We start from the raw sequence: 26,293 nt of genomic DNA, 5'->3' as shown, positions 1-26,293 counted from the left end.
CATGGCGGGTGATACGGAGGAGACCAGGGAAGAGGAGGAGGCCGACAGCCGTCCACCTCCCCGTTTGCCAGATTTAGAAGTTCAGAAAGATGACTTCCAAAGCGAGCAAATAAAGGATCCTACCCTTTCTCAGGCTAGGAGGACAAATGTAAAAGTGATAAACGGGGTACCCGTAGAACCTGGCTCTAGGCTGGCATATCCTTACATGGTTCTGGAGAATGATTTACTCTATCAGATAGAGAAAAAGGGGGAAGGTACGGTGCAACTATTAGTTGTGCCAAAACCCTACCGGCGGCAGGTGCTGGACCTGGCCCACGGACATGTGATGGGAGGTCACCTGGGAGTCCAGAAAACCACCGAAAGGATATTACACTGTTTTGTTTGGCCAGGCATGCATCACGATATTCGTGTATATTGTGAGTCTTGTCCTGACTGCCAAGCCTCTGCATCTAAGCCCCGGTTCTGTAGCCCTTTGGTACCCCTACCTATTATTGAAGTCCCGTTTGAGAGGATTGGGATGGATTTAGTTGGACCCCTTCCACGGTCTGCACGTGGACACCAACATATCCTGGTCATCTTGGATTATGCCACTCGTTACCCGGAGGCCATCCCTTTGCGTAACACGGCCACCAAGACGATTGCCAAGGAACTGGTGCATGTGTTTAGTCGGGTCGGTATACCAAAACAGATACTCACCGACCAGGGGACCCCCTTTATGTCCAGGGTAATGAAGGAGCTCTGCCGATTGTTACAAATCGAACCGTTACGCACATCCGTGTATCATCCTCAAACAGACGGGTTGGTCGAACGGTTCAATAAAACTCTGAAGCAGATGCTGAGAAAGGTGATAGACAAGGATGGGAAGAACTGGGACTATTTACTTCCGTATTTGCTTTTTGCCATCAGGGAAGTACCCCAGTCTTCCACGGGATTCTCGCCTTTCGAGTTATTGTACGCCCGACGTCCTCGCGGACTGTTAGACGTTGCAAAAGCAATCTGGGAGGGTCAGGTCACTCCGTTTAAAACGGTGATAGATCACGTCACACAAATGAGGACCGTATTGCGGCTGTTATGCCTATAGTCAAAGAACACATGATGCAGGCTCAAGGAGCCCAAAAAAGAATCTATGATAGGGGCGCCAAGATCCGTACGTTTGCACCCGGAGATAGCGTGTTGATCCTGGTCCCCACGGTGGACAGTAAGTTCCTGGCAAAGTGGCAGGGCCCCTTTGAGATTAAGGAAAGAGTTGGTGACGTAAACTACAAAGTATACCAGGCAGGTAAGCGGAAACCTGAACAGATTTATCATGTAAATCTGATAAAACCCTGGAAAGATCGGTCTGCCTTGTCAGCGGAGCTGGCCCGTCCCATCTGCTCGCATACCGTACCGGAGGTATGGGTTGCAGAGACTCTCGGAGCGGCAAAAGACTGAGGTCAGGCAGTTTCTACTTCACAACCAAAAGTTTTTCTCAGAAAAAGCCGGGCAGACTACGCTAATGAAACATGACATCGTAACAGAACCTGGTGTCACAGTTCACGTAAAGCCCTACCGAATCCCGGAAGCGCGCCGTGAAGCCGTTTCCCGAGAGGTGAAGGCAATGTTAGAGTTAGGTGTCATTGAGGAATCACACAGTGCTTGGTCCAGCCCGATTGTGCTAATTCCTAAACCGGACGGCACCATCCGGTTCTGCAATGACTTCAGGAAACTGAATGCGGTTTCAAAATTTGATGCCTACCCTATGCCCCGGGTCGACGAGTTAATAGATCGGTTAGGAAAAGCCCGGTATATTACGACCCTAGACCTAACAAAGGGGTATTGGCAGATCCCTCTGGCGGAGGCTGCCAGAGAAAAGACGGCATTTACTACCCCTGAAGGTCTATTTCAGTATGTGTATATGCCGTTTGGACTGCACGGAGCACCGGCGACCTTCCAGAGACTGATGGATCGAGTCCTGAGGCCACATAGGCAGTACGCTTCGGCCTATTTGGACGACATTGTCATTTACAGCTTGGACTGGGAGACTCATCTCCAGAAAGTACAAGCTGTGATTGACGACCTGTGGGTGGCAGGTCTAACCGCGAACCCCAAGAAATGTCACATCGGGCTAGAAGAAGCCCGGTATTTGGGGTATGTAATTGGGAGGGGTGTTGTTAAACCCCAGGTTGATAAGATTCAGGCGGTTCAGGACTGGCCACAACCTGTCAACAAGAAGCGGGTGCAAGCCTTCCTGGGGATCGCCGGCTATTATCGCCGGTTCATACCCAATTTTGCAGCCATCGCTACCCCCCTGACAGATCTTACAAAAGGGAAAGTCTCCGTCATGATTAAATGGAGTTTAGCGGCTGAAGAAGCCTTCCATAGCCTAAAACGGGCACTTTGCTCTCAGCCCGTACTGGTGACTCCGGACTTCTGCAGCGAGTTTGTGGTACAAACAGATGCCTCTGATACCGGTATCGGGGCCGTACTCTCACAAGTGAGGGACGGAGTGGAACACCCAGTCCTCTATCTCAGCAGGAAGCTGAATAAACACGAGCAAAGGTATGCAGTCGTAGAAAAAGAGTGCCTCGCCATTAAGTGGGCTCTAGAGGCCCTCAAATATTACCTGGTGGGCCGAAAGTTCTGGCTGATCACTGACCATGCCCCTCTCAAGTGGATGCACTTGAACAAGGAACGGAATAGCTGGGTGACCCGGTGGTTCCTTGCCCTGCAGGCCTATACTTTTACGGTGGAGCACCGCCCAGGGGTACAGATGGGAAATGCAGATGCCCTGTCCCGAGTGCACTGTTTGGCGGGTGTCATTGCTCGACCGGAGAGGTCTGAGCAGAGGGGGGGGATATGTGAGAATCATGTGGGAATAGTGGATGAGGGCAGGTATATCTCGCCCAGATTCCTTTCCTATGTGGCCTAGTCTGGTCAGTATCGCACCTGCTTGCTAATGAATAATGGGAGGTGGATATAAAAGGATGCCAGGTGGTTGTGTGAGTGTCTCCGCCTGGGAACACAGAGAGCCTGTCTGTGTGAGAGACACACGTGAGTGAGAGCAGTGCCCACTGCAACTGTGGTTTGGCTGGACGGGAGAAGCCCGCCAGTTGGTAGTTAGGTTGTACTTTGTTTAGTTAGTGCCGGACAGGCAAGGATTTGTTTTATGTTTTATTTCCCTTTGCATTGCCTTCACCATTAATAAACCTGACCCAGTGTCAGTTATACCCGAATCCCAGCTCTGCGCCTGAGTTTCATGCTGAACGCACGTGACCTTTGACCCCAGCAAAGGCGATCCCGGAGTGTTTTATCACAAAATATATATATATATACATACATACAGTGGGGAAAAAAAGTATTTAGTCAGTCAGCAATAGTGCAAGTTCCACCACTTAAAAAGATGAGAGGCGTCTGTAATTTACATCATAGGTAGACCTCAACTATGGGAGACAAACTGAGAAAAAAAAATCCAGAAAATCACATTGTCTGTTTTTTTTCATTTTATTTGCATATTATGGTGGAAAATAAGTATTTGGTCAGAAACAAGCAATCAAGATTTCTGGCTCTCACAGACCTGTAACTTCTTCTTTAAGAGTCTCCTCTTTCCTCCACTCATTACCTGTAGTAATGGCACCTGTTTAAACTTGTTATCAGTATAAAAAGACACCTGTGCACACCCTCAAACAGTCTGACTCCAAACTCCACTATGGTGAAGACCAAAGAGCTGTCAAAGGACACCAGAAACAAAATTGTAGCCCTGCACCAGGCTGGGAAGACTGAATCTGCAATAGCCAACCAGCTTGGAGTGAAGAAATCAACTGTGGGAGCAATAATTAGAAAATGGAAGACATACAAGACCACTGATAATCTCCCTCGATCTGGTGCTCCACGCAAAATCCCACCCCGTGGGGTCAGAATGATCACAAGAACAGTGAGCAAAAATCCCAGAACCACGTGGGGGGACCTAGTGAATGAACTGCAGAGAGCTGGGACCAATGTAACAAGGCCTACCATAAGCAACACACTACGCCACCATGGACTCAGATCCTGCAGTGCCAGACGTGTCCCACTGCTTAAGCCTGTACATGTCCGGGCCCGTCTGAAGTTTGCTAGAGAGCATTTGGATGATCCAGAGGAGTTTTGGGAGAATGTCCTATGGTCTGATGAAACCAAACTGGAACTGTTTGGTAGAAACACAACTTGTCGTGTTTGGAGGAAAAAGAATACTGAGTTGCATCCATCAAACACCATACCTACTGTAAAGCATGGTGGTGGAAACATCATGCTTTGGGGCTGTTTCTCTGCAAAGGGGCCAGGACGACTGATCCGGGTACATGAAAGAATGAATGGGGCCATGTATCGTGAGATTTTGAGTGCAAACCTTCCATCAGCAAGGGCATTGAAGATGAAACGTGGCTGGGTCTTTCAACATGACAATGATCCAAAGCACACCGCCAGGGCAACGAAGGAGTGGCTTCGTAAGAAGCATTTCAAGGTCCTGGAGTGGCCTAGCCAGTCTCCAGATCTCAACCCTATAGAAAACCTTTGGAGGGAGTTGAAAGTCCGTGTTGCCAAGCGAAAAGCGAAAAACATCACTGCTCTAGAGGAGATCTGCATGGAGGAATGGGCCAACATACCAACAACAGTGTGTGGCAACCTTGTGAAGACTTACAGAAAACGTTTGACCTCTGTCATTGCCAACAAAGGATATATCACAAAGTATTGAGATGAAATTTTGTTTCTGACCAAATACTTATTTTCCACCATAATATGCAAATAAAATGAAAAAAAACAGACAATGTGATTTTCCGGATTTTTTTTTCTCAGTTTGTCTCCCATAGTTGAGGTCTACCTATGATGTAAATTACAGACGCCTCTCATCTTTTTAAGTGGTGGAACTTGCACTATTGCTGACTGACTAAATACTTTTTTTCCCCACTGTATACACACCTCATGAGTCGCCCAGAATGCACTAGGGATTATCAAGCAGAGCCTTATCGTGGGGCTGGGGCTGCCCTCATTTGCTTTTTTTTTTTTTTTCCGTTTTCCGACCTGAAACAGGTCATCAGGGAACCGTAGCTGCTGTCTTCTGAAACGGGACTTAATCTGTGACACCCGTCTCTGGCTGGACTAGTCGCTGTTCTGCTAAGCATGCAATGGTTGTCGATTTCAGCACATTCTTGGTATGTTCTCCTTGCTTGCCATGGTTTTTACCTTTTTAAAAGAAGTGATGATTATTTTCAGGTCAAATCTACCTGTATGAAATCATACAGGTAGTGCCTGATCCATGCTGCTCGTGGATTGGGTGGAATATATTTGCTTTTAGGTTCCCTTTAAATGGGTTTCTATAAGGGAATGTTCACATGAGGGAGTAGTGTCTACATAGCATAGTAACATAGCTTTGAAGGCTGAAGGAAGACCTTATGTCCATCTAGTTCAGCCTATTTTTAGTGCAGCTGTTCTGCATTGTTGATCCTGGGGAAGGCAAAAAATCCACAGAGTAGAAGCCAATTTTCTCCATAGGGAAAAAAATTCCTTCCCCTAAACTGGGTCAACCATCTACCTATAATATTCTTTTATTCGTAACCTTCTATACTGTTACTCACAAGAAAAGCATCCATTCCTTTCTTAAATTCATTCAGTGAGTTGGCCATCACCACTTCCTCAGGAAGAGAATTCCAGAGCCTCACTGCTCTTACCGTGAAGAACCCTCTTCTATGCTGGTGCAGAAATTGTCTTTCCTCCAAACAAAGAGAATGCCCCCTTGTTCTTGTCACAGTCCTTGGTACAAACAGTTCATTGGAGAGATCTCTGTATTGCCCTCTGATATACTTGTACATATATATTAGGTCTCCTGTTGTGAGTTCATTTTTCCCTTCACCAGTGAGGTCTGATAAACTCCCACTTCTGGCGAAGGAAGGTAGTGAGGCTGATTACCAAACAGCTGAGCAGGTAGATGATGACTGGGTCACAGGAACTGATGACTGGATATAAGGCAGCCGACGCCCTGCTGCCTTGCTGGTGATTTTCCTGCTGGATTCTTGGAGACCAGTCTGATTTCTGCTTCTCAAAGCTAAGTTTTGCTCTGCTTTTTGTACACTTTAGTTCTGGTTTTGTTTGCCTTGTTTTTTGGAGTTCAGCCATCCCTGGCAGGGGGTGAGCTGAATTCCATTTTTGTCTCTGATCTGTTGATCTCTGGCTCTGTCTTCAGAGTATACCTGAGTGCTGATATAGTCTTTTTGAAGCCTAGCGACTTCAGGGCCTGTTTTTCCTATCAGTCTGTTGGTACATTTTTGGATAGGGTTTTTGCGGATTGCAGACAGCAGCTTTTCTATCCTGTCCTATTTAGTTAGCTTGGGCCCCATCATTTGCTCAACCTATCTTTCTATCTGTGTTAGTGTTTTTCATCTTGCTTCACAGTCATATGTTGGGGGCTGCCTATTGCTTTGGGGTCTGCTCTGGGGCAGTTTAGATTTCCCCTTTCTGTCTTTAGGCTAATTTAGATCTCCGGCTGTGATCGAGGGGTCTAGGGCACCGTAGGAACCCCCCACGGCTACTGCTAGTTGTTGTGGATAGGTTCAGGGGTCTGCAATCGGATAGCTGCCAACTTCTCTGGTTTTCTGGACTTAGCTATTATTTTTGTTTTTTCCTCCTTCGGTGACTCATCATAAGTCTCCCCTAAGTCTTCTCTTTTCTAGAGTAAATAGACCTAATTTTGATAACCATTTATCATTTTAGTAGCCCGCCTTTGAACCCTTTCAAGTTCAGTAATGTCTTTCTTGAGCACCGGCGTCCAAAATTGCACACAATACTCCAAGTGTGGTCTGTCGAGTGATTTGTATAGAGGAAGAATTACCGTATGTTTTCATCTCGTGTCCCCAGACCTCTTCTAATGCATCCCATGAGCCTATTTGCTTTGGTGGCAGCTGCCTGACGCTGGGCACTCCAATGTAGCTTCTTATTGACTAAGATGCCTAAGTCTTTTTCCATGTCTGATTTCCCCAGCAGTTTCCCATTTAGTAAGTAATTGTAGCATCTGTTTCTCCTTCCCATGTGCATAACCTTACACTTATCTGTGTTAAACCTCATTTTTCAGCCCAATTCTCCAATTTACTCATATCTGTCTGTAGTTGCAAACTGTCCTCCTTTGTGTTAACTACCTTACATAGTTTTGTATCATCTGCAAATACTGATATTTTACTGTGTAAGCCATCCACTAGATCATTAATAAATATATTAAATAGTAGGGGGCCCAATACAGAACCCTGTGGTACCCCTCTAGTAACCCTGGCCCAATCTGAGTATGCACCATTAATAACCATTGTTTGTTTTCTATCCCTAAGCCAGCTACCTACCCATCTACACACATTTTCCCCTAGCCCAAGCTTTCTCATCTTACTTACCAATCTTCTATGTGGGACAGTGTCAAAAGCTTTAGAGAAGTCGAGATAAATGACATCCAATGATTCTCCTTGGTGCATTTGAGAGCTTACATCCTCATAGAAGCTGATCAGGTTAGTTTGACAGGAGCGATCCTTCTTAAATCCATGTTGATATGGAGTTAAACATTTATTAACATTGAGATTTTCCATAATGGTATCCCTTAGAAACCCTTGAAAAATTTTACCCACAACAGATGTTAAGCTTACCGGCCTATAGTTTCCAGGTTCCCTTTTACACCCCTTTTTGAATATTGGTACCACATTTGCTTGCCGCCAATCAAAAGGAACAGACCCTGTTTCTATAGAGTCTTTAAATATAAGGAATAGAGGCCTGTCTATCACATTACTTAACTCCCTTAATACCCGAGGGTGAATGCCATCAGGGCCTGGTGATTTGTCAATTTTAATCTTACTAAGGCGGTTCTGCACTTCTTCCTGGGTTAGGCAGGTAATACTTAATGGGGAGTTTACATTATCACTCTGCATTTCCCCTGACAAATCCTTTTCTTGTGTGAACACTGTTGAGAAAGTATTTAAAACATTTGCTTTTCCCACATCGCTCTCTATGATTTCACCCTCATTGTTCTTTAAAGGGCCAACACCATCAATTTTAATCTTTTTACTGTTTATATAATTAAAGAATAGTTTGGGGTTTGTTTTACTTTCCTTAGCAAGGAGTCTCTCAGTTTCCACTTTTGCTAAATGTATTTGTTTTTTACACATTTTATTTTTTTCTCTAACTTTTTAATGCTTCTTCATTGCCTTCTTGTTTTAGCTTCCTTAATGCCTTGTTCTTGTTATTTATTGCCCTTTTTACATCCTTATTTAGCCACATTGGTGTTCTCCTGTTCCTAGCCCTTTTTGTTTCTGTACGGTATGGCTAGCTCGCAGTGGGTGTGTAAAACTGATTTAAATATTTCCCATTTATTTTCTGTGCTCCTATTTTTGAGGACATTGTCCCAATCAATTCGGCGAAGGTCCTCTCTAAGCTGATCAAACTTTGCTTTCCTGAAATTCAGCGTTTTCGTAACCCCCTTCCAGGGCACCTTACTGAAGGACAAGTGGAATTGTATTATATTGTGGTCACTGTTCCCTAGGTGCCCATCGACTCGTACTTCTGTTATTCTATCTGGCCTGTTGCTTAAAATTAAGTCCAGATGGGCTGTCCCTCTAGTTGGGCCCTGCACAAGTTGTGACAGATAATTATCCTTGGTTACTGACAGAAATTGGTTTCCTTTCTGAGATACGCAGGTTTCAGTTTCCCAGTCTATGTCGGGGAGGTTGAAGTCCCCCATAATAATCACCTCATTGTGATTTGCTACTTTGTCTGTTTCAATAATACATTTTCAGTGGTTTCTGTTATATTTGGTGGCCTATAACAAACCCCTATGAGGATTTTATTACTTTTCTCTCCTTGTATCTCCACCCATAGAGACTCCATCTCTTCATTTCCCTCATGTATATCTTCTCTTAGTGTGGGCTTTAAAGTGGACTTTATATATAGACAGACTCCACCCCCTTTCCTTTTTTTTTAGGATCCCTCCTAAACAAATCATATCCTTGCAAGTTAGCTGCCCAGTCATAGCTGTCATCTAACCATGTCTCAGTTATTCCTACTATGTCGTATTTTTCCTCATACATTACCAACTCCAGATCTTCAATCTTATTGGTCAGGCTTCTTGCGTTGGTCAGCATGCAGGAAAGAAGTTTTGCTTCATTTTTCTTAGCTTCCTTCTGAGTACCCTGTTTTGGGTCCTCTTTACCACATCTAGTATCCTTGATTAGTTTGTCCTTCTGCTGCATGTTCTTGTCTGCTGTTTTTCCTCCCATCCCCTCTTCTTCTAGTTTAAAGCCCTCCTGATGAGTGTGGCAAGTCTTCTGGCGAATGTGTGTTTCCCAGGTTTTGTGAGGTGTATCCCATCTCTTGCGAGAAGTCCATCGTAGAGGTAATTCACGCCATGGTCCAAGAATCCAAATCCTTGCTGCCTGCACCGCCGTCGTAGCCAGTTGTTCACCTCTAGTATCCTATTCCCTCTTCTGATGCAATGGCCATCGACTGGGAGGATTGATGAGAAAACAACCTGTACGTTCCGTTCCTTTATTTTTTTCCCCAGAATTTCAAAGTCTTCGCAGATAGTTGGTAGGTCATTTCTTGCCGTGTCGTTTGTGCCTACATGTATCAGTAGGAAAGAGCAGTTGTCCTTGGATTTGAGGATAGTTAGTATCCTGTCGGCCACATCCTTGATTTTTTCTCCTGGGAAGCAGCATACTTCTCGTGTGGTTATGTCCGGCCTGCAGATAGTTGCCTCCGTGCCTCTTAGTAGTGAGTCGCCCACAACTACCACTCTTCTTTTCTTTCCGGACGCACTGCTTGTTGCTCGTGAGTGTTTTTGAGTGTCATTTGTTTCTGCTTTTGTTGACAGAGTAACTTTTGTTGATAGTGTGTCTTCTCTTGTAGGTACGGTATCATCCTGAGCTGTGCCATTTTCGTTCTCCAGCATGAGGGCTTCATATTGGTTGCTAAGCTGTGTGGGTGGTGATGACCACTTGATCCGTTTGCTTCTTTTCGTCACATGGCTCCACTTTTCAGCCTCTGTATGTGCTCTGAAGCTTTTCTCACTTTCCGTATCCTGAATGGTTGCTTCTGCTTCATCCAAGAAGTCCTCATGTTCTTTAATTACCTTCAATGTTGCTATTCTTTCTTCCAGTCCCTGCACCTTTTCCTCTAAGAGGGCAACAAGTTTGCGCTTCTGACAGGTAAAGTTGAGTTTTTGGGCCGGAAGATCCGTAAACATGTAGCATGTGTTGCAGGTGACCATGTGGATTTTCTTCTCTTCCATATTGCTGATGCAGGCTATGATGGGTGGGTTTTGCGATGTCCTCAAACAGCGAGACCCGGCAAGTCCCAGTGATCGATCAGCTTAAGGCGACTCTTCTCCTCTTCCCAGAATGCACCGGAAATATGCAGATCGGCTTCCTGCTTCTCCAATCCCTGATGTGGTTTTTATAGGAAATCCTGTTTGTACTTTTTAAAACCACAGTGGGAAAAAAATCATTGCAAGAAAAGCCGAATCGACTCCAAAATTCACATCCGTATACTTCTTGTGAGCGTGCCGTGATGAGGGCTTGCTGCTGGAGGTTCGGAGTGGAGCTGCAAACTTGGGAACGGAGCGATAAGGGGATCATCCTGCTGACTGGTTTCCTTTAATACAAGTTGTGCTCGGTGTACGTTTCCTGGCATTACTGAATGGCCTTGAGACAGATGACACCTGCACTCCGTTTCCATTTGTCCTAAAGAAAATAAATTCTCTTGGACTTGGCTGAGCCGTCTCTCGGCTCCATTTAGTTAATGAAATGAAATAAAGTTTTGCTGCACTGTCAGTTGTGCTGCCATGTTTTATCATAATGAACTTGTCATCTTATTATTTAGGGAATGCTGCTGCTGAGAAATTGAAAGCATTGCCCAAAAACTGTTTAATAGAATTAAAATGTGAAAATGCATATTTTGGCAGTGCTGTACCACACATATAAATCAGATGTTTAATTACTGCAGTTGGGTTATGCTGTAAGTAGCTGCGGCATTTATAGTTTTACTAGTTGGCAGAGTTATCATTGTCAGTGGAGGTCCTGAAACATGATGTATATGAAATTATAAATTCTAAAGGCGCCGATTTCACCAGTTCTGTTTCTTTTTTCTCTTTTTTTTTTTTTTTTCCTTTGCTCCCAAATCATACTATTTGCCCTTTTTTAACTTTATTTTATGAGTTCACCTTCAATGGAGACTGCCCTTCTTGTGGTTGTTCCTTCCCGGGGAAAGATGTGATGGTGTCTCCGCGGCTTGTGTTTTGCATGTTTTTACATATTTCCCATAAGGGATGGGGGCAGTGCTCTAGAATCACTGCGTTGAGAAACATGTGATGGTGTCTCCGCAGTGTTGGATGTTGATCTCCATGAGTTCATTCATCCTCATTTTTCACAGTCTTCTACTAGGCATTACTCCTACTGGCCAGTTTCCTACTCCACATGGATGAGGGGCAATACCCCGAAACAGCTGTCTGTGGATGGATACCATGTTTTGGCATAGGTGGTTTCCTTCATTGGAGACTGCCCTTCCCGTGGTTGTTCCTTCCCGGGGAAAGACCTGGCTAGTCATTGCTTGCGTTGAGAAACATGTGATGGTGTCTCCGCGTCTTGTGTTTTGCATGCTGTGGTAGCTGTGGCAGAGAGGGACTTGGAGAGGGATACTGGTGTAAAAGTTAAAAGTTATCTACATAGAGGTGACAACCCTTATTCAGCAGTGGGTCACCAAATCCCACACAATTTTCCCACTTGTTTCCAGGACAGGGGGGCATTTAGAGGGTTGAAGCTGGGTGTCCTTCCCTTCATAAACTCTAAACCTGTGGGTGTACCCTGATGTACTCTTGCACGGCTTGTAGAGTTTAATTCTGTACCTGGCCCCATTACTGGGCAGGTTTTGTTGGAATCAATGACCGGCTGATCTTTTAAAAAAATCAGTCAAAGTTGGAGTCATCTCTGGGAGATCACCGTGCATTATCATTACGGTCATAGCCATGTGGAACAGTGGAGTGCTATACAAAACGTCAACACTGCAATATTGCTGAAGCTCTGGCTTCTGCACTAACCCCATGTTGAAGAACAAGGCCCCAAAACTTCATAACTTCCACTGCGTTTACAGGGGTCCAGTTAGAAAATGGAGTGGTTCTGTGTGGAAAAATTGCGGGGCGTACAAATTTGTCTCTGCCACCATGAAATCTACAAAATTCTCAAGAAAAAAAGACTCTGAAAAAGTCTGCTTTGTGAGGATGATGGTGTCAAATTTGATTCCTGGTTGTACCACAAAATCAGGAATCTGTGGCTCATAATCTTTTGGGGGTGAGGTCGATAGAGGTTCACTAACTGTGGGCGCTGTTTCATTTTCTGCCCCGAGGCATCTGCGTGGGTGTTTGGTATCACTTGAGGAAGAGGATGAGTCGGAAGTTAGGATCCTCTCAATATTCGTGTTGGAGGCAAGGAAGGCATATGCCTCCTCTGCTGAATACCGTGATTGGGAAGAGTGGGACATTTTTTCACGTGTGAGTGTATCAAATTTTATTCAAGTGTGTGTGTGTATGTATTTGGTATAAACTTTTTTTTTTTATTTAGAAAAGAATAGAAGAAATATATCAAAATAAAATAAAAAGAATATAAACATTTAATAAAATAAAGAAACAAAGTTGCTAAATGGACGTCAGTTTAATAAAAAAAAACATTACTTGCAAGTGCTCAGTATCTTTGTTCGATTTTTTTATTTATTATTTTTTCACGCCATAACAAAAAAAATTGTATCACGATGAGTGATGTGCGTCACTGACTAGTGTTCAACGGCTGTAGAACGCACGCACGGATATGGTGGCAAAAATGGGGGGAAAAAGTCCAGGCCAATAGTGAGCACAGAGGCTGATCAGTGATCTGCATTTCTGATCAGTGGCTGCAGGAAGCACGTACGGAGGTGTTGCAAAGGGGGGGGGTGCTGGAAAAAAGTGAGCGAAAAAAATGGTGCCGATCAGCATTTTGTCAGACACACAAAACAAATAAAAAAAGCAAAAAACAAACTGCTAAAAAAAGAAGTGATTAAGTACTGATCAGCTCTCGGCGGCAGAAAGGGTGGGGTTGTGGATAGGGAGAGGGGGATTGGGGTGGATTAGGAAAGATCAGGGAACAGGAATGGATCAGGATTGTCTTTCTTTCTTTCTTACAGGAAGTGCAGCAGCAGAAGTGATGGCACAGGCTCGAGAAACTGTGGCACCATAAGGCACAGCACAATGCAACAGAACCGCACAGTGACCGCTCTGCAGCATTCCCAAGCCGGAATGACAAAGGGCAGAGAACGGTCATTGTGAGTTCAAGACTGCATCATTGTCCTGACGCACCAATCAGTGCTGGGGCTGGTGATGCCTAGCACTAGCCTCTGATCGATGCTGATATTACAGCACCGATCATAGGCTGGACATTGTCTGAAACTCTGAAATTGCTGTTATTGGCTGTTCTTGAAACTTCCCTGTGATGACAAGCCCACGTGCCTTCATGTGATCACTGCAACTCCGGTCGCGATGCAGCATTTTCTCCATGACCTACCCCGTACGTCAAAGGTCTGGAAATGGGTTAATGGTTGTCTGAAGAATGTTCTGTCGGGATAAATGCACTTGGGAATATCGAGATCCTCTGCTGGCAGCTCCCTTTGCAATGATATCCCAGATGTGCTGATGGCAGATAAGTCTGGAGACCCAGCAGACCATATTGGAATGTTTGTGACGATCAATTCAATGTAACACGGAGTATACCTGGAATAAATAGAGGGGTCTGACTACCGTACATTATACCACCCCGTACCACAATTTTGGATAGTTGTGATGTCCCCTCGTGAAAGCCTCTTTGTGGCATTGCCCACGTGGCTTTCAAATGGAAACCAAAGGCTGAAATGAAGGTCTAGTTTCTTTAACAAGGAGTTAAATTATTTATTTTTTTTCTGACATTTTTGTGAATTTTAGGTAAGAAATTAATTTGAGCAAGTTTGTTATCCCTTAATTCACAAAAAGTCCCTTTCTCCATAAACGAGTTGTCCACTCCTCGGACAACTTCTCAATCATTGTTTACTCCAAGTACAATAATAACACGTTGTACTCTCCTCCAGCGCAGTGTCAGCACTGGCTCTCCAGTGCTCACATGACATTGGTCGCAAGCATAACATGACACAATCTGCGGCTGCTTTACTTTGTCTTCTTTCGAATGTGACTGATCTCTGGAGAAAGTCAGAGCTGCGACTTCTCTTGCTGGATATTAATTTTGTATGAAAGAAGGGACCATGAAGTGTCTGCTCATTGGCTGGAAGGATCATGTGACATAATGTCACGCAAACCCCGGGAGAGCCAGTGCCGACACCGCTGGAATGGCATCGGAGTTGATTATAGCTGTTATTGCTTTACTTTGGGGAAATGAGATAAAGAAGAGATGGTTTGTCTGAGTAGTGGAACCCTTTTTTAATACATTTTAGCCAAGGAACGCATTACATTTTTGTCATGTGGCATTATCTTTGTATTACCTGACCTTATTTTCTCCTTTAACAGTATCATTTAGCAGCAAGTCAAGGGCTGTGCAATGGAGACTCAATTATGCAAATCTTTCTCTCCCACCCCCACTTCCCCTGATATGTTTAGAGTCCTTCCTTATTGCACAGTCCACCCCTCTAGTCTAGTCAGCCCCTTTTTAATCACAATGCAAAGATAGGGCTTGTAGTGCAGCGGTAGCACTGTACGCAGTGATGAGGCAGTGACCCACAAAGTTCAAACATAAAAGTCTCTTTAATATGTTATCTTCACACAGAAAGGTTCCAATCCACACAATTGCATATAACTTCAGTGCATATTATCCATATTCAATTCACTACATAGTGCATGGCTTTGCATCACAGTGCCTAAACATGCCAGACTTCACCTTGTCTCGTTTCCATGGGCGAATGCACGCTGTGCCAATGTCTCTCACTTACAGCCACCTTTAGTCTCTTTACTCACGCACACAGCGGTACACAGGACTTTATATCCTCCGGATTGCAGCCGGACACCATATCCATCTGGTTGCATGCCAGTCTTTCTTCAGGCACAGGAACGGTCTACCTCCGGTTCACCTCCAGGCACAAGACATCCCCATCCGATACCAGTCACCGTGGATGGCAGCACCACTGTGTATGCTGTGGGTTGCCGGGCCCCACTCTGGCCCTGAGACTCCTCAAACTCACTCAGCCCTCAGTAACCCTTTCCTGCAGGGCTTTTATCACAGAAACCTGTGGCTTTCAGCCACATGGAAAACCTGGGTCCGGAATGGAACAGACTGCAACACTATCACACTGCAGTCTGTTTCAAACACAACATCTGGAGCAGGTTTTCCGTACCTCTGCCTTGGACACTAACATGTCCAAGGCTAACACTTACTTTTATCATCAGTCTGCATTGCAGTCACAGCTATGCCTGTGACTGCCATGCACACCTATGGCCTTCATACACCTCCGTGCATAACCTGGGGAGACTACACAGTGACTCCTACCTGTGACATCGGTCACTGCTTCACCATTGCAATCACACTACGCCTGTGACCGCAATGCATTCCCATAGCCTCAGTACGCCTTTGTGCATATCCTGGCGAGAACATACAGCGCCCCCTTGCTGTAACAGGGGTCACTGCCTCACAAGCTATTGAAATGAGCAGTCAGCCAGCATCCTCCACCTCTGTCTTAAGTCACTTAAGGGGGTTTTACACATAGCGATATTGCTAGCAAAATCGCTATAACGTCACCGATTTTGTGACATTATAGCGATATCGCTAGCGATATTGCTATGTGTGATACTTACCTCCGACCGGCTCCCCCGCTGTCCATCGCTGATCGCGTGAGATCGGCCGGCTCCCTTTCTCGTTGGGCGCTTCCTGCTGGGCTTACTGTGGCGCCGACGAGCGACGTGTGGACGCGGGCGGGAGGACGTCTTCATCACCGCGTCTGAAAGGTAAGCATCGCCCGCTGTATCGCTGCTGCATCGCTGTGAGATCTGCCTGTATGGCAGCTCACTAGCGATCATTCAGTGATGCACCAGCGATCCTGACCGGGTCGTATCGTGGTCGGGATCGCTGGTGCATCGCTAAATGTAAAAGGGCCTTAACTGACTCTCTGGAAGGAAACCTTATAATGTGTTAAACAAAAAGCACACAAACTGGGAGTGGAGCTGCTAGACTGGAAGTTTTAGCTGCAGATTAGAGCATCTTATTGAAATTAAGTATATAAATTAAGTTATGCAATTTACGGTACTTAAGCACATTCAACTGAAATCAGTGATGGAACTCATATCAGTGATGGAACTCATAACTTTTAAACTTATTATAGTATTTTTAAACCTTGAAAAGAATTGTCATCACCTTAGGGCACATATATCAAACTCATAGTTGAAACAAATGATGGAAAGAGGAGCTGTCAGCTAATGCTGCCTCTGGATTTGCCCTCACTTCTGTACTGGGGATCCCTTTAAGAGGGGCCTGGGGTCAGAACCAGAACGCTTGGTGGAATTGCCCTAACTTCCATACCAATGATCCCTTTAAGAGATCCTGGGGTCAGAACCACAGAGCTGAGTGGAACGGTCCTAACTTCCATACCGGGGATGCCTTTAAGAGAGGCCTGGGGTCAGAACCAGAGCACTTAGTGGAATTGCCCTAACTTCCATACCAGTGATCCCTTTAAGAGGGAAGATTTACCTATGGGATGGAGGATGTGTGATGGGTATACACTATGGGCAGGGAATGGGGCATTCATTTCTGTCATGTGCTCTCAGCTCCTTTCGGGGGGGGGGGGGGCAGACAATTGCTTGGAGCTTATATTTCCGTGGATTCTAGATTTCTCCCACGAGGTCAGTGTCTGCAGAGGTGTTGTGGAGTGGGAAAACTGTTGCTCATAGCAGCCAATCACAGCTCAGCTGCTTTTAAACAGCTCTGGTGAAATGAGAGATGCTTTGTGATTGGTTGGTGATACACACATACAATTTTATACTGTATATAGACAAGACAAAGCACCAGTGTGAATCTAAACAGTTGTGTGACCTTATAGTTCTATTTCGTTATGATTTTTAATTCATTTTTTTTTCTAGGTAAATCACTAAATGAAACAAGATGATCAGGACATTTGCTGTTAAGTTAAAACCGTGCTGCATTGGCTTGCTGACCAAACAGAATGTCATTTCCAAGACCTCCTGGATACAGAGTTGCAGTGTACAGTCATCTGGGGCCAAAGAGCCATTCTTAAGTGGAATCAACTCAAGTTATGTGGAAGAGATGTACTACGCATGGCTGGAGAATCCGAAAAGTGTCCATAAGGTAAGTGGCATGGGACAGGCGCTTTCTAGATGCTGGGCAAAAAATGGAGGCAGCTTTCTCCAAACTCGTTACAGACACCTGACTTTCTCTCAAAAACACCAATGAGTAGAAATGATTGTCCAGGATTGGAAGAGCATGGCTAGCTTCTATCAGAAATGGTCCCATCCATGACCATAAGCTAGGCATAATGATCCTGTTCGGTTCCATTTACTTAAGAGTTGCTGTACCAGACTTCACACTTGGTCAGTAGTGGTATCGCTTGTCACAGAAACCCGCCCTGCTAAACACAACTTTATTCAGTGTGTAGGGGCCACTGCTGGGTTCTGCATAACTGCTCCTACCAAGAAGAATGGGGGTTGTTGTGTAAACCCCGCTACCACTGATAATGCTAAAGTGATGATGTCCTGTGGGTGATGGAGCAAATGACAGCTGATTGCTGGGGGTGTTGTTTGTTGTGCCTGGACAACCCCTTTATCACCGATTTATCTACAGTATACTGTAAACAATTCTACACTATGGAACACCTGTGTTTTTTTTCCTCTACTTCTCAAGATAACTCCAAAGCTGTGAGGCGCCCCCTATTTGGTGAGACACATCTGGGGCGGTGGTCTTCACATAAGTGACCCGAAGCTGTGCAGTGTTTTCTACAGGTTCAGAAATCCTTGGTTTAGCTACATCATTGACTTATTTTGGAGTAAAACAAAGAATAAGCGGCCGATTCATTAAGGTAGTTACATATGAATTCTGGTGTAAAATACCTTAAGTCGCAATATTTTTGTATATCTCAGAAGTTGTTCAAAAATATGGTGACTTTTGGTGTTTTCACCCCAATTCTGGCCAGCTACCCCAAAATAGGCAGCGCATGGATGGGGTTCAGCTACGCCCAATCATATGAGTGCATGAAAAGTTCTGCCACGTTAGCGGTATATCTTACTTCGGAAATGTATTCTAGTCCCTCACTGGAATAACATTTCTGCTGAAAGCGGTCGGCACTTGTAATATGCGCCTAATTCTTTAAGTGGCCCCCACCTCATAATGAATGGAGCTGCTGGTGTAACATGCGCCTAATTTATTAAGACTGTGAAAAATGAGGATGAATGAACTCATGGAGATCAACATCCAACACTGCGGAGACACCATCACATGTTTCTCAACGCAGTGATTCTAGAGCAATGCCCCCATCCCTTATGAGAAATATGTAAAACATGCAACACACAAGCCGCGGAGACACCATCACATGTTTCTCAACGCAAGCAATGACTAGCCTGGTCTTTCCCCGGGAAGGAACAACCACGGGAAGGGCAGTCTCCAATGAAGGAAACCACCTATGTCAAAACATGATATCCATCCACAGACAGCTGTTTTGGGGTATTGCCCCTCATCAGTGTGGAGTAGGAAACTGGCCAGTAGGAGCAATGCCTAGTAGAAGACTATTTCCCATAAGGGATGGGGGCATTGCTCTAGAATCACTGCGTTGAGAAACATGTGATGGTGTCTCCGCAGTGTTGGATGTTGATCTCCATGAGTTCATTCATCCTCATTTTTCACAGTCTTCTACTAGGCATTGCTCCTACTGGCCAGTTTCCTACTCCACACTGATGAGGGGCAATACCCTGAAACAGCTGTCTGTGGATGGATACCATGTTTTGGCATAGGTGGTTTCCTTCATTGGAGACTGCCCTTCCCGTGGTTGTTCCTTCCCGGGTAAAGACCTGGCTAGTCATTGCTTGCGTTGAGAAACATGTGATGGTGTCTCCGCGGCTTGTGTTTTGCATGTTTTTAATTAATTAAGACTGGCATGCACAACATCAGTCTAAATAACTTGAGAACTAAGACCTCACCAATGATTGCCACACCTTTTTACTTTTCACTGGGCTCCCATAGGTCTGTTCAGGCGATTCCATTGACTATGTATTCATGGAATGCATGACCACTGTAGTCATAGTGGTGACCTGACTGGTGTCATCATTTGACTGATGCAGCCAGTGATTGGCAGCAGTGGTTTTGTGTCAACACATCACGTCATTGCTGGAACCTGGTAAAAAAGATGCTAGTGGGTGACCAGGGGATTGATAAGCAAAGTGTTGCTCTACTCCGTTGTGAGCTGTCTGGACATATCTGCATGTGGTTAGATGGCCTCTATGATGCCTCGATGCCCCTGATGCCCATATGTACGATATTATTGTTAGTTTTACTTTTCGCTTTCCTTTTAGTCTAACTCTGTTTTTGACCTTTTGTGAAATGAGTTTCCATTTTTATATTGAGGGTTTCTCTTTTATTCCAGAGGCGTCTCCAGCATTGGCATTATTCTCCTGAAAGCCTGTTTTATAAAGCATTCTAGGCCTCATGGCGGAATGTTCCATTAACTCTATTTATGACATTGATGGATTTCTGTCTGAATGATACTCAAGCATTTTAAGCTGCTCAATGTGACTTTAAACAGTTTTGTTCCAGCGGTCCTTTGTCTGGGGCATATTAATTCTATTTGGAGACATGATTCAGACCAGGAATCAATCTTTGCAGCTCAGTAAATCCTCCACAATTGTCTGATTTATTTATTGTGCATCCTACAACTTGATCCTTTCGCCACAACCTGTTTTATTCAAACGTTTCATTTTCCAGATTTAATATTATCATTTATTCTATCGCTCCACTCTACAGTTAGGTAAAATAAAGCTGGTTGGATCATTGAAACATCTCGTTTATTAGGGCACCTGGACGTCATCTACATCAGCCCCCTGCTCAGGACCCTAGAATATTTGCTAGGACTAGAAAACTCTAAAAATTAGACTTGTTTAATATCAAATTTTTCCACAGGGTAAATATGTGGACGTTCAATATTTTATGTAGATGGATCTCCAGCTTTATCATCTTGGAAAAACCATGGTCCATAGACCTGATTTCCACTATATCTTGTGTTTCAGGCCAACATGGCAAATAGTTATAGCACAAGTCAATAGGAAAAAAGGTTATAAAATCGTGTTATGATCTAATAGACACCAGTAGTTACATCTGGTTGGCGAGTCACGCGTATGGGAGCCAAGTGTGATTCACCTAAGAATTGATAACTGGTGTATGTTTTGTAATTGAATAGATATTTCATGTCTAATATTTAATCCATTAGGATGACATGTATGGAATACTAATAGAATTACTCGTGTTGTGTGCAGAAATTCTACCTCTCTCTAGTGGTGATTGAAAGAGATTTAAATTAATATTTGCTTTTCTATCCAGTTTGTTTTTATAAATGTATATATTTTTTGTAAATCTAGACAACGGTAAGTAGACTGAGCACTTCGAGAGTTCGAAAGGTTTTTAGCTTTGGTTTCAACACTCTAGTTGACAAATTTGGGGCGAATTGGTCCAGTCGTTTGGCTGCAAATTAATGTTTGTGTTCCATTTGTTTGGCAACTATTTTGGGAACGATAGGAATTGGAATGCCACAATCCAATGTAAAATTTTCCAAAGTGCCTCATTTCCCTGTCTGTCAAATGTGGTCTAGTGACCGTGCCATAAATTCATAAATTACTTGCGTGGTTTTTTTTTGGGGGGGGAAATATGTGAATAACAATAGGTCTAAGAGAGTGGAAACCTATTGTAAAGCTTCTGAGACACCTGTTTTACCTATGTGGCAAATACAGTCACCTTCTGATGATGGCTCTGTGCTCCCAGCTCCCCCCTGGCTCTTCCTGTGTCTGTGCCAATAGGACCTACGGTCACGTGACTCCCAGTGTGCCGCACTGCGGTCATGTGATGGAAGGTCCTGAAGCTACAATGAACTGCCTGTATGAGCAGCTCCTGGATGTCAGCACAGACACAGGAAGAGCCGTGGGGGAGCTGGGAGCACGGAGCCATCATCTGTTATTTTATCATGTGCTTGCCAGCAGAGGGGAATATAGGGACGGGGGGGGCGTGTCCATGCCAGCAGGGGGGAATATAAGGACGGAGGGGCCGTGTGAATGCCAGCGGGGGGGCATATAGGGACGGGGGGCCGTGCCCATGCCAGCAGGGGGGAATATAGGGACGTGGGGGCCGTGCCCATGCCAGCAGGGGGGGGTATAGGGGCGGGGGGGCCGTGTCCATGCCAGCAGAGGGGAATATAGGGACGGGGGGCCGTGTCCATACCAGCAGAGGGAATATAGGGACGGGGGGGTGCCGTGTCCATGCCAGCAGGAGGGAATATAGGGACGGGGGGGCGTGTCCATGCCAGCTGGGGCGAATATAAGGTCGGAGGGGCCGTGTCCATGCCAGCAGGGGGGAATATAGGGACAGGGGGGCCGTGTCCATGCCAGCAGGGGGGCATATAGGGATGGGGAGCCGTGTCCATGCCAGTAGGGGGGAATATAGGGACGGGGGGCCGTGTCTATGCCAGCTTGGGGGGGAATATAAGGACGGAGGGGCCCTGGGATGGGGAGCAGTGTCCATGCCAGCAGGGGGGAATATAGGGATGGGGGGCCGTGTCCATGCCAGCAGGGAGGAATATAGGGACGGGGGGCCGTGTCCATGCCAGCAGGGAGGAATATAGGGACGGGGGGCCGTGTCCATGCCAGCAGGGGGGAATATAGGGACGGGGGGCCGTGTCCATGCTAGCAGGGGGGAATATAGGGACGGGGGGGCCGTGTTCATGCCAGCAGAGGGAATATAAGGAAGGAGAGGCCATGTGAATGCCAGCAGGGGGGCATATAAGGACGAGGGGGCCGTGTCCATGCCAGTAGGGGGGAATATAGGGATGGGGGGCCTTGTTCATGCCAGCAGGGGGGAATATAGGGATGGGGGGAGGCCGTGTGAATGCCAGCAGGGGGCATATAGGGACGGGGGGGCCGTGTCCATGCCAGCAGGGGGGAATATAGAGACGGGGGGGCCGTGTCTATGCCAGCAGGGGGAGAATATAAGGACGGAGGGGCCCTGGGATGGGGAGCCGTGTCCATGCCAGCAGGGGGGAATGTACGGATTCGTGGGGCCGTGTCCATGCCAGCAGGGGGGAATATAGGGATGGGGGGGGGCCATGTCCATGCCAGCAGGGGGGAATATAGGGACGGGTGGGCCGTGTCCATGCCAGCAGGGGAGAATATAGGGACGGGTGGGCCGTGTCCATGCTAGCAGGGGGGAATATAGGGACGGGGGGGCCGTGTGCATGCCAGCAGGGGGAATATAGGGACAGGGGGGCGTGTGCATGCCAGCAGGGGGGAATATAGGGACAGGGTGGCGCCATCTTATAATCAGGTGCGTTTTATAAATGAAAACTACGGTATATAAATAGATTTGTTGCTATTGAATATTCTTTAATCCACATTAAGTAGTAAACTAGGTTTCCAAATAACATTCAATGAGATTACTGTTTTCTTGTGCGTTTTTTTTTTTTTCTGTGAACAGTCATGGGATTCTTTTTTCCGCAATGCTGATGCTGATTCCTCGCCAGGTGAAGCCCATCAGATAGCAAATGCAGCAGATATGCAAAATAAAGCATTGTTGATTCGCAGCCAAGGTCTTGCTATGGCTCCAGCCAAAGCAGAGAAACTGGTGGAGGACCATCTGGCAGTGCAGTCATTAATCAGAGCATACCAGGTAAGCTCCTTATAATGAAATAGCATCCCTGGAAAATGACTATTTGTTTGGTTACATAATTTAACCCAGAGTTTCAAACTGTCCACCAGGTAAATACACATAAGATTAGTCTATGTGTTGCCTTAAAGTAAACCTGTCAGTAGGGTTGTGCTCAGTTACCTACAGTGTCAGGTCGACGCCGTTATACTGATCAAAATGATACCTGGGTTGATGAAATCCATCTTGTGGTTGTTTAATCTTTATTTTCAGTTTGAGATTTTCGTGCTCCGGGGTGGGGGGGAAGGGTCTTATTGTGGTGCTCTGCGTACATATTCATCTGTATGACTTCTGACAGGTCACTGGTCCCTCAGAGACATATCCCCTATTTTACATACTGAATGTAATATGGTTTTGAAAAAAAAATAATTCACATTCATCAGGCATGTGACAGCGGCGCCTTAGCTGTAGCATGATATGGCAGATAGCAGAGGTCGCGCTACATATTTTTCAGAGGAGTAAAAATACTCCTCCCAATATTTTTGAGGAGTATTTTTCACCACGGAGGAGTACGCAATTTGTATGAATTAAAATTGGCCATACAGGGGTATACATTGCCGTGCTATTAAAAAAAACATTAGGTGAGATTGTGGGTGTAATGTCATGGAGCAAACTACATGACGGGCAGTGAGCTTGTGCTCCCTCTTAAGAGTGTCCGGTGCCCAGATAGCAGCGCCAACACATAATATGAATGTTCCAGCACACAATCAGCAGTGCCCACATCACAGAATACCCTGCACCCAAAATCCAGAGACCACAATGTCCTACACATCATGTGCAGCTAATGAAAGGCACGGTGCAGCCCCCCGTATATAGTGCCATCGCAGTGTGCATAGTCCTTACAGCGTGCCCACACTCCGCTGTCACCTTGGCTACACGTCACAGGGTGCACGGTGCCAGCCATCTGTTGATTTACTGAACCCAGACTGAGCGGACTGTGCCCACACCCACACGGTCAGGACAGGACCCCAGAGGTCATCCTCGGATAATGCCCACAGGGGTCTCTGGATGTCCCCCCGGTCCGCACCACATCCAGTACCCACTCTCCGGGGCACCTCCTGCCATTTGTCACCAGCCACAATGAACTGATTGATGCCCCTGGAAATGAGAACAAAAGCCATGCGATGCCCAGACCAGAGAGCGGACCACCAGAGAGCGGACCACCCTGCTGCCTAGGAAACACCTCACCCGCTGTGCCCACCACCATGACACCGTGCCCAGGGGTCAGACCCATGCCTTTATTACTGCCCCCAATGAACCATGGGCACAGGAGACCCAATAATGGGGAGAGCAGGGGGCAATGCCCACCCCCAATGCCCCCGGGGCAGATGCCAGCTGCAGCCCGCAGGGGAGCAAAGTTCCAGGCAGTACTTGCCTGTGGCACAGAGCAGAGCCATGCAGCCCAGTATCGTGGCCGCCATTGCCCAGTCCTGGGGCCGCTTCAATCCAGCAGCGCCTGGTGCACGCTCACAGCCCGGGCAGCACCTGGCACCGACTCTCCGCTGTCTGCGGGGGCTCCAGCACAAGAGCGAGGAGCGGAACATTCCACTGCGCCCGGGAGCAGGGGGAGGCGGAGCGTGTGTGACAATGAGCCCGACCGCGGAGCGCAACAGGTGGGAGACGCTCGCCTCCCCGCCCCCCCTCTCCTGCCAGTGGTACAGCCTGGTCTTCCAGCCGCAACATCTGATACTGCCCTTTCCCCAGCTCTGTCCAGCTCGCTGCCACTGTAGCTTAGAATGATGCGTCCCGTGGACGTATCGTACTAATCTGAAGGCGTTTTTTCGCCTGCCTGTGCGTCAGACGCCCAGACAGGCGTTAATGCGACCTCTGGCAGATAGTATGCATATTTTCATTTTATTTACACATATAGTTTTGTTTTTATGAAACTTTTCTTTTCAAACAATTTTGGCCGAAAAAAAAAATTGGGCTTCATCAAGATGGTGTAGCAGCATCTATCAGAACTCTATAGATGCTACTGCATGGGCAACTGCGCCATTTTGTTTTAAGAAAATTTCTTAAAACTATATGTCTAAATAAAACAAAAATCTGCATATTTTCTCTACAGCGCTGCTGCTTGTCTGATGAATGTGAATTTTGTTTTCAAACCATATTATATTCAGTATGTAAAATAGGGGGCAGGTCACCTACCTTTTTATTTCGGTAGGTGCTCAGTGTTTCGTAGACGTAGTTCCAGATCTTAATGTGTGTGGTCAGATTCAAGTTCATCTCCTCAATGCTGCAGTGCAACTCTGCCATCACTGATCTATCTTTCAGCTGTCTTGAAAATTCCTCTTATAGGAGGTATTGTTCTGAAAGTCAGTGTTTGACTCTTTTGTGAACTATGCTATATGACTAGGACTATTAGCCAAGTCAGATGGCCATCTACAGACCACTGGTTTGAGCTACTTTCCCCTCATCCATGCAGAGCAGGTTCCTTAATTATGTTGCACGACTCATTAATGGGTCATACATTGACATACAAGGTAGTTACTTCTCTTTGAAGGCACCTCTGAGATGTAGATGGATTTTTTTCCTTACGTATAAATAATTTGCATGTTATTCACATGGAGCACTGCCAATACATGTGTGGTTTCCTTAAGGAGACTCCGTTTTCTCTTCCTAACCTACTTAAACAGAAATGACTTGAGTTTCAGAGAGCTGTGGAAATGTTCTTTTAAATTTATGGAAGGAAAATTTCATACATCATTTTATGTAGTCAATGTAATTCTTTTAAAATGCACTTTTATCGGCCTGGTGATGGGTGTAATGTCTCAGTGGAAGGCAGAGGTTTCAGCCAGCAGTCTTGTCCTTACTTGCAGATCAGAGGACACCATGCTGCAAGGTTGGATCCATTAGGAATTAATCAAGTCTTTTTTGGTGATTCTGTGGAGGAAGACTCAGTGGGGCACACAGACATTGGTAAGCTGCATACTAGGCCACTTGATGACCCTATTTTGTGATTTTTGTTTTCTTTGGCTTACCTCTTCAAATTGGACAGATCCGTGGACATCATGTGGCTCAACTGGACCCTCTTGGAATTTTGGATGCCGACTTGGACTCTTTTGTTCCGTCTGATCTTATCACTACTCTTGATAAACTTGGTGAGAGTTGAGGACTAAACTGTCTTGAAGGCAGTGATGCGAGTGCTGTTGGTGGTTTTGTGCCTTCTCTGTGACTTTGCTGTGTTTTGCCTCTGTGTGCTTCTACTGCATAGTTGTATAGATGATCACGCGGATTACACACATGCCATGTGTTTTTGATTTTGCTTAGTTTAGTGATTATGACAATATTTTTTGCCTTTGCTTATAGATGTAGCCATAACTTTTTTTTATTTTTTATGTACGGAAAATATCAAATTTTGTAAA

General features: G+C 45.7%; 1 protein-coding gene across 3 annotated transcripts in view; it reads left to right on the top strand.

Moving 5' to 3' along the window:
* The window catches only part of OGDHL (oxoglutarate dehydrogenase L), a 142,083-nt gene that overhangs the window by 7,817 nt on the left and 107,973 nt on the right, over positions 1–26,293 (top strand). The window contains exons 2-4 of one of the 3 annotated variants that reach the window (XM_073574835.1): positions 17,102–17,327; positions 22,701–22,892; positions 25,927–26,029. In XM_073574835.1, the coding sequence (XP_073430936.1) occupies positions 17,124–17,327; positions 22,701–22,892; positions 25,927–26,029 (499 nt within the window). In that variant the 5' untranslated portion in view covers positions 17,102–17,123. Of the gene's footprint in view, positions 1–17,101; positions 17,328–22,700; positions 22,893–25,747; positions 25,848–25,926; positions 26,030–26,293 lie in introns of all 3 variants that reach the window. The other 2 variants (XM_073574837.1, XM_073574838.1) reach the window with 2 other exon arrangements.

The sequence above is a fragment of the Dendrobates tinctorius genome, unplaced genomic scaffold, assembly GCF_039654945.1.
Source record: "Dendrobates tinctorius isolate UK_male_01 unplaced genomic scaffold, ASM3965494v1 ptg000040l, whole genome shotgun sequence".
NCBI lineage: Eukaryota > Metazoa > Chordata > Amphibia > Anura > Dendrobatidae > Dendrobates > Dendrobates tinctorius.
Note: the sequence above shows the minus strand (reverse complement) of the source record. Positions and strands in the feature narration are given on the sequence as shown.